This window comes from Hypomesus nipponensis, chromosome 8, assembly GCF_054491055.1.
Source record: "Hypomesus nipponensis isolate SF chromosome 8, ASM5449105v1, whole genome shotgun sequence".
Taxonomy (NCBI): domain Eukaryota; kingdom Metazoa; phylum Chordata; class Actinopteri; order Osmeriformes; family Osmeridae; genus Hypomesus; species Hypomesus nipponensis.
The window spans coordinates 5,190,199-5,199,169 of NC_140368.1; the positions used below are offsets into that span (position 1 = coordinate 5,190,199).

Sequence of the window (8,971 nt, forward strand, 5' to 3'; positions counted from 1 at the left end):
TGATTCTGATTCCACTGTACGTGTGTACAGAACCAAACCCATAGAGGGAGCCATTTCTCTATTTTTGTCTGTAGTTTACGATGTGACTCATGGTGTGGTCATATTACAGCAATAAAACAAGCTGCTTTTGTATTGAGTAATATGACTTATTGGTTTCATTAGAGGCGTCATCCAGCACTGCGGATCTTAGACCTGTATAGAAGTAAACCAAAGTTATCAAATTCATGCACTGAGGAAGCTTTCTCTCTCTCTCTTTCTCTCTCTCTCTCTGTCTCTGTCTTTGTCTCTCTCTCTCTCTGAGATGGGGGGAGCACGATGGATCCCTTTGATCTCCTTCCCACTCCAGATTCGTTACGTAACTTAGCACGTTTATCTGTGTGTGTGTGTGTGTGAGAGAGAGAGAGAGACAGAAAGAGAGAGAGAGAGAGAGAGAGAGAGAGAGGGAGAGAGAGGGAGAGAGAGAGACAGAGAGAGACATAGAGAAAGAGAGAGAGAGAGAGAGAGAGGGAGAGAGAGGGAGTGAGAGAGAGAGAGAGAGAGAGAGAGAGAGAGAGAGAGAGAGAGAGAGAGAGAGAGAGAGAGAGGCGAGGTTCCAAACATTGACATGAAGATTTTATTTTTGGTCAGACCATTATGTCAAATGTAGATCAAATTAATTTACAGTTTAAAGAGAATGTTCACGCCCCCCTCTCTCTCGCTCGGTTTCTTTCTCTCTCATCTAGGCACATCAGACATTCGAGATTGGCTTGGCGCTGTCGCCCGCCGAATCAAACAGCTAGCTGCTGAGCTCTGCTGTGTGTCACACAAACATCCCGTTTCACCTCCGTGCAATTTTAATACAGCATCGACACAGGACGGGAAACAGTCCAGGCTATCTGTTGGTTCACGGGATGCAGTAAACTATCGTTTCTACCAAACACTGGGTTATACATAAAGAAGTATTCGAGATTCGAGGAACTGATTCATTCGCTGGATTCAATTTAGGAACGTTTAGGAAAAATGAACCCTCAGTGCGCGCGCTGTGGCAAAATTGTTTACCCGACGGAGAAAGTAAACTGCCTTGATAAGGTGAGATTGATATGCTTATTTTAATGTTATTCTGAATTGAAGGATAACCTTACGTTACTAAATATGTACTTCCACCGTTTTGTTGTAAAACTTGGAAACAGTTCTAAGCCGATAGTCAGATAAGTGCGCACCTTCTCCATAAAACGCATAAGCTTGGCTACTGTGTGTTTCGCAGGTGGAACATTTTCTCATAAGGCAGGTTCCAGAAAACGATCGCACATCTCATGCTCAAAAAATATGATAACATTTTCTCTGATTGCAATTTCCATAAATTGAATCTTATCAAAACTGTTAAGAATGATGCCTGTCTTTTTACATCCAGACCATGTCATAGGCTCATTCCTATTACATAATAGTGCCAATACATAATTGATGCGTAGTGCTGTGTTGTTCGTTTACCGGCTGCGTTTTGGACGTAAATTGAGAGGAGTCGGTTTGCACAGGTTACTCCACTGGTCCATACAGAGTTGACTGCATTCGGCACGGACACGCGGGCGATAAACAGAGCATGACCTCCTCTCACCTTGAGGAGCTGTTAATGAAGTGATCAGGCTCCCCCTGTGCGTCTCTCAAAACCAAAGTTATGAAAGAGATACATATCTAAAGCCCAAATCCATGATAACAATGCATGCGTTAATATTGCTTTTAAATGATGTAGGCTACCACCTACAACCTCTTGAACTGCAGTAAAATGCTTTACTTAGCCACCAAAGTTGTTGTTTAGTCTTAGTCACAGTAAGCTGCCAGCCTTTAACCAACTGTGACCACAGATAAGGTGAAGGTTTTGTGTGTTTTTGGTCCAGAACTGGCATAAAGGATGTTTCCACTGCGAGGTGTGCAAGATGACCCTCAACATGAAGAATTACAAAGGGTATGACAAGACGCCCTACTGCAACGCGTGAGTAAGGGGGGCAGGTAAACCTCTGGGGAAGGAGCATAGCTCACATGTAGTCTGTCTACTGATTTCTTTCGTTATATGTGCCAAGTTTGGCACATATAACTCTCTCTCTCTCTCTCTCTCTCTCTCTCTCTCTCTCTCTCTCTCAAGCAGGTTGGGTTAGTCATAGCTAGTTTTCTCTTCCACCCAAGAAGTGCATGTATCTGTGGTGTGTGTGTGTTAAAACTGGTCTATTTTCAGACCTCCATCATTGTAACAGATGGATGCTAAACTGCTTGTCATTATCATTTTTTTCTTTTCTATGTTGAATACTTTCATCAAAGTCTTAGTGTGCCAGACTGGGGTGCTTGAAACAGAACTTACTTTGTCCCTCCATCCCTCCATCCCCCTCCACTCCAACCCTTCGCGTTGACTTAAAGGAAGCTGGAGTTGGAATGACCTCTGACCCATTGCTGCTATAAAGCTGTTTCCTGTCTCAATGGAGCATCTGGGTGAACACAGAGAATCTTTGTTCATCCGCAACACACCTAGTTAACAACGCAGTACCTCTACTTTGCCTCATCATACACAAGTTCACACATGCACACACACACAAACACATTGTAGATCCTATCTTGGAGCTCTGAGTTTGAAGTAGTCCTAACTTCAGAGGATAACAATTGCTTATAAGTCCCCTTCCCTCTTTCTTTCCCCTCCCTCTCTCTCTCTGTCCTTTATCCATTCTTTATCCCCCATTCCTCGTGATAGGGTCCCTAGTAGGCCAGATGAAAGAGAAGAGAATGATGGAAGGATTAATGGAGGACAAAATGATAATCCATACCTCTAAGGCTCTAACCCCCCTTCCATCTCTCTCTCTCTCTCTCTCTCTCTCTCTCTCTCTCTCTCTCTCTCTCTCTCTCTCTCTCTCTCTCTCTCTCTCTCTCTCTCTCTCTCTCTCTCCCCCTCCCTCCCTCGCCCCCCTCTCCTTATATCTCATCCATATTATTGTGACATCACTAGAGAGAGACCAGCAGACCAGCAGACTCTCCTTTTCAAGCTGAGAAGGCACAGAGCAGACAAACTGTATCTGACTGTTTCACTGAAAGAAGGAGAGGGGGAGAAAGAAGCAGAGGAAGAGGGAGGGAGAGAGAATGATGAGGAGGAGAAAGGAGAAGAGAGTGTAATTTGTCAGGCAGTTGGAAGATATGTGAGGGACTTATGTAACTCTTCAGTCTGTCTGATCTTCTCTGGGAATAAACTCAGAAGAGATGAGATGCCAGAACAGACAAACAGACAGACAGATAGAAAGAGAGAAACATACAGTATATAGAGAGAAAATATATGTATATCCAGAAATGAAACACACACACACACCACCTGGCCTCAGGGTAGATATGTGCAGCAGTTTTTTGTGTGCACGTGTTTGTGTGTTCGAATGTGTATTTGATCATGGGTATGTTTGTGTGTGTATATGTGTGTGTGTGCTGCAGTAGAGATAACTGCGTTGGCAGGAACACACACCTCGGAGCCTCAAGCCGCCTCTGACCCTCTGCAAAATCAATTGTGTGTGTGTGTGTGTGTGTTAGATCAATACACAGGTCAGAAACTGTCAATGTTTTTCACCCGCACATTGATACACACACACAACGTCACATATCTACACCAGGGACTGAGGGGCCACAGGAAGTCTCCTTACTCCCTACAGGAAGTTGTGACATCCCAGAATTAGCCCAGACAACACAGCCAGGGAGTGTCAGCCTGCATCTAAAATGCCACAGTCCCACTACAGACAATGGCATCTAAATCTGTCCTGACTGGTCAAAACACACTCCCCCCCACACACACATACACACACAGTAAATGTACACGCATATTGTATATACCATAGAAACTATACACACACAGATATAACCTGGGAACCCTGACCCAAAATGACACCGTGTTCTGATCCTGTGTCCTAACCTCTCCAGCAGACTGGTACACTGTCATCTTACAGGCCGTGTGTGCGCTGATGAAAGGTCTGGTACAGGCAGTGTCTTACGTCTAAGTGAAAGCCACTGAAGGTCAGGAGATCTTTCATGTCCTATAAAGGCCAAACCTCTCTGTCCTCTCAGCTGAACAGAAAGCCACCTCATAAACACAACACATTCATGACGATGACACGACACACACATAAACCAAGATGGTGGTGAGTAACACCCCAGCGAAGCCCTGAGAATGAGACAGGGGCGTGTGGAGGAACAGGAAGCAGGACTCTCAGGAGGCTAGTCACTTGTAGAACATTGTCCTGGTCAGAGGATAAACAGCTTCTTCTACCTTTCTGTAGCAGCATCTAGTCAGCCAGCCAGCTAGCGTTTGTGTGCGTCTGTGTGAGTCTGTCAGGTGTGTGTTTGTGTGTGTCTGTGTGTGTTTGTGTGTGTGGCATCCCACAGTGCTGTTCTTTGTTTCTGGGGATTGGGTTGCAACGCTGAAACAAAGTGTGCAGGGTTGCCAGTGGCGACCAGTGGCTGAAGTGTAACACTAGTCCTCAGAGGAGGGGGCGCGGAACGGGGGGGGGGGGGGGGGGGTAGTGAAACTATGGACAGGACTCTACACACACACAAATACACACTCTCACACCTACACACATAAACTTTGCACAGGGATTTAGGCGAGGTGTGTGTGTGTGTGTGCAGAGTTGACTTAATGCCTCTGTTTGTGAGGTCAACTGTGATCAACTGGTCAAGGTCTGAGGAGGCAGTAGTATATAGTGAGTTATCGTTCAGTGTACTTGTGTGTGGGGACATAGTTTGGCAAATAAAAATTACATGCACAAGGCCAGCCAGCATCATTACTTGATGTGAGCTGTAAGATAGAGATGAAGGAATAGAGATGGAGGGATAAAGAGATGGAGTGAAAGAGTGGGAGGGATGGAGATCTCCAGGCTGTTTTAGTGGAGTGGTCAAACTGTGCTGCTGAATACGCTCTCAACACCAACTCAGCAGCAATGAATCACTATGTGTATGTGTGTGTGCGTGTGTGTGTGTGTGTGTGTGTGGGGGGGTTAGCACTCTACTGAAAGAACTCTCTACTGTTTTATGGCCTAAAGAGACCAATTTGGTTAGGAATATGTGGGCAACTACACACAGACATGCACACCTATTCACCCTCCTACACTAGTTAACTGTTATTCTGTGTTGTGTAAGCTGTTTACAATGGTGTCAGAGGCATGGAATCTCTACCAGAGACACGATGATGATGATGATGATGATGATGATGATGATGAAGAGGGAAACCTTTCTGGACCTCTTGCTAGTTCTGTGTTCCCTCTGTACTTAACTTGTGTTCTTTGATGACATCACTCATGTTCTGGGGTTGGTCCATCCATCTCCCTGGTAACCACTCAGTGTTTTTCTCAGTGTGGTTGCTCTTTCAGTCTGGTTCTATTGTTCTATGGAGTTTGATGTGTGTGTGTGTCTGACGTAAAACTGAACTTCCTCTAGGTTTTATTTTAGACATTTCAATAGCTCTTTGTTTTGGTAAAGTCCTAGATACGGTCTTGGACTTGTGGCGTCACTCTGTCTTGGAGGATGTGCATGCAGACACACAAATACACACACACACAAATGTTCACACAGGGTCTCTCATATCCCCCCCCCTCTCTCTCTCTCTCTCTCTCTCTCTCTCTCTCTCTCTCTCTCTCTCTCTCTCTCTCTCTCTCTCTCTCTCTCTCTCTCTCTCTCTCTCTCTCTCTCTCTCTCTCTCTCTCTCTCTCTCTCTCTCTCTCTCTCTCTCTCTCTCTCTCTCTCTCTCTCTCTCTCTCTCTCTCTCTCTCTCTCTCTCTCTCTCTCTCTCTCTCTCTCTCTCTCTCTCTCTCTCCAGACACTACCCCAAGACGTCATTCACCATTGTGGCTGACACCCCAGAGAACCTAAGACTCAAACACCAGAGTGAACTCCAGAGCCAGGTCAGTCACACGCACACTCGCACACACATGCATGCATGCACACATACGTTATACACACCCAACAGTGGCCATTGGACCATTGGCACTACCCACACCTCCGGAACTGCATGCAGAAAGTAAGGGTACGCACACACACACAGACACACACACAAACACACGCACTGCGATGCTCTGTCAAGTCCAAGAGTGGATGTACACACACAGATTTCTGACCAGCACAGAATCCTCCTACAGGCGATTAGGCAAAGGGAACTGCATTACCCTAGAGTGGAGCCTGTCAACTATGTCTCTGTCTCTATTGGATGATGTGTCATGTATAAGATAAATATCCTGTTCTGGTCTCTGATTAGTCCTTAACCTCTCTAGGCTAGACTAGTCACTGCTGCTATCTGTGTGTATGTGTGTATGTGTGTGTGTGTGTGTGTGTGTGTGTATGTGTGTGCGTGTGTGTGTGACAGCATGGTCCCCTTCTGGATGCCACTGAGTGGACATCTGCTCCCCTCATCCTCTACACAGCCTACTACTTTTTATCACATGCACACACACACATAGACACACTTACACAAATAAAAGCTAATTGTACAAAGCACCATACAGAAAAGCCAGACCACTATCAATAAAAAGGTGTAAGTAGGTACCCACCACGGTCATAGATAGCACCATCACAACGTCCAGGCCTCAGAACAGCATGTTGAACCTGTCCTTCCTGATTGCTCTGCACGCTCCCCAACACACACTGACATACTACCCCACACGCTGCCAATAACACGCACACACACACACACACACACAGAGGGGTTCTCTGGCCGTCTGGTCACACAGAGTGTGTGTGTATGTGTCCGCCTGTATGTGTGTGTGTGTGTTATTGTTCTCCCAGTCCTCGGTCACAGAGGTAAAGGTCAGTTATATTACAAAGTTGTCATTTACTGACTGTAGATTTACTAGTCATCTACAGATGACCTCTCTCTCCGCTCTCCTCTGTCTCGCTTCTGTCTCTCTCCTCTCTCTCTCCCCTCTCTTTAAAGCTTACATAACATCAACCAATTTCAGAAAATATTCACCCCCTGACTGAACACTGTGACGGCTACAGGTACCATTTTCCTTCCTGACCTCCAGAAGTGTAGACTGGGGTTGGAGTCTAGAGCAGGTGCAATCCTCATTGTTAGAATCGACATTGGAGGCAATATTCAGCGATGTCTTTGATGAGAAAATTCTGGAACATTTTGTTGTGCCAGAAAAGGTTTGAAGGGAAAAGTGAACTTTATTAATACAACAATGCAGACTCAATTTGAGATTTTGAACCTGTAATGATTCTCTGCCTGAGGGGAATCAGGAATCGTCCCTTTGAACCCTTAAATTAGTGTCTTATTATAGAGATAATGATCAGCTTAGTAAAGATAAGGCTCTGTTACCAGGACAGCACCCCAAGGTTCTAGAATTATAGGCAGAACATGGAACTCATCGTGTCTCTCAGGATGGTTCTAGAACGCCTAGTTGCTGCTGCCTCTGCTGTAGTAAATGTTGATATCGAGTAGGTGGAGGGACAGCGCTAGGGTGAACTCAGTGGGCTGTCGGCAGCTAGGAATAATCTCTGTCTCTCCCCTTCTTTCTTTCTTTTTTCTTTCTCTCTCTCTCTCTCTCTCTGTCTCTCTCTCTCTCTCTCTCTCTCTCTCTCTCTCTCTCTCTCTCACTCACTCACTCCCTCTCTTAGGTGAAGTACAAGCGTGACTTTGAAGAGAGTAAGGGGCGGGGCTTCAGTATTGTGTCTGACACACCCGAGCTCCAGAGACTCAGACGCACACAGGAACAGATCAGTAATGTAAGCCATGACATCACTTCCTGCCACACTGTGACCTAACTCACTCTTCCACACTGGGGTTGAGGTATTTTCCTCCTTCCTGTTTCCTGTGTTACCTCATCTCACCCTTGACCTGTTGGCTGTGTGTATGTGTAGTGTGTCAGGGTGGTCAATGGCAGGGAGTCTGTAAGTCCTGGTATGTAATGGCGAGTTTGTTTGTTTTTTAGACAGGAGTGTGTGTTCCTGACAAGATGTCGGAGAGAATGTGTTTGAGACAGAAAGGGAAAGTGTGTGTGTGTGTGGGGGGGGGGAGGCTGCTGTCAATTGGAGCATGAAAGCAGAGTGTGAATCATTGGGTGCAGTTTGGTCACTGAGCAGAATCACACACACATACAAGGTCATTTCACACAGAAGCTGAGAAAAAATGTACATATCGTCCAACTATGTTTCCGAGTTCTTGAAACCAAGACAACATTTTAGACACACACAAAAACACACTCTCACACACAAAAACACAGACACACACAATATCGGTCCATTTCGACGTGGCTGGAACCTGATAGGAGAGCGTCACTGTCTGACCCAGCATCCAGCCAATCAAGAAAGCACAAAGTGACATCATGGACCTCCACTGGCCTATCAGGTGAGATATCACCTTAAGTTATTTTGTGTTTATACAGAGTGCATAGTTTAGACTCACAATCTTAATGAGGTGGGTATTTAGTAGTGATTGTGTGTAGTTTTGTTTAAAAAAACATATGACACAAGACAGTAGAGGCAGAAGGAGGATGTGTTGTTTCATCCCCTTTACTTCTGTGATTCTGTACAGATTCTGTCTGGAGACCAATTAGCTGACTGTACAGTATGTTCTGGTAATCTCTCTCCCTCCTGCTTTAATGAACACACACACACATACACACACTCACACAAGTCACAAGTGAATGGAGGGAAGACATCTGTTTATAGGGGTGTGGTTGTCCCAAAATATACTCTGTACATACTGTCTCATAAACACACACACACACACTCACACACTCTTGATGTGGTTTCCCTGTCTGTGTGTCTCCAGTGTGCTGTGGCCACGCCCACCTCTCTTACCCTGTCATCATGTCCCGCACAACACGCAAGCAACACGCAAACAACACGTGTGGCGCTATTCATAAACTACAACCCATAGAACATACGACATAAACAGTATGCTTACTGAGGCAGTGATAGTTATCTTTTATAAAGATACAGATTTGGTTTTGTAGTTGAAACCCTCAATTGTTGTTGTTGTTTT

General features: G+C 45.4%; 1 protein-coding gene across 2 annotated transcripts; it reads left to right on the forward strand.

Moving 5' to 3' along the window:
- Positions 1-764: 764 nt before the first annotated feature.
- Positions 765-8,854, forward strand: LOC146274852 (LIM zinc-binding domain-containing Nebulette-like). Of its 2 annotated transcripts, XR_014766321.1 has the most exons (5): positions 765-1,068; positions 1,872-1,966; positions 5,807-5,891; positions 7,603-8,332; positions 8,519-8,545. XR_014766321.1 is itself a non-coding variant. In XM_084703098.1 (4 exons), the coding sequence occupies exons 1-4, from the start codon at positions 1,000-1,002 to the stop codon at positions 7,747-7,749; spliced, it is 396 nt and encodes a 131-aa protein (XP_084559224.1). In that variant the 5' UTR covers positions 765-999; the 3' UTR covers positions 7,750-8,854. The 2 variants fall into 2 exon arrangements, 1 of the variants encoding a protein (XP_084559224.1); XM_084703098.1 differs by having other exon boundaries at positions 7,603-8,854.
- The last annotated feature ends 117 nt before the right edge of the window (positions 8,855-8,971 follow it).

Excerpts from the sequence above, each read along its gene's own strand:
- LOC146274852 (XM_084703098.1), top strand. The coding sequence starts at position 1,000 with ATGAACCCTCAGTGCGCGCGCTGTGGCAAAATTGTTTACCCGACGGAG. Across the intron at positions 1,069-1,871 it reads AAGTAAACTGCCTTGATAAG|AACTGGCATAAAGGATGTTT; the intron begins GTGAGATTGATA and ends TTTTTGGTCCAG. Across the intron at positions 1,967-5,806 it reads AAGACGCCCTACTGCAACGC|ACACTACCCCAAGACGTCAT; the intron begins GTGAGTAAGGGG and ends CTCTCTCTCCAG.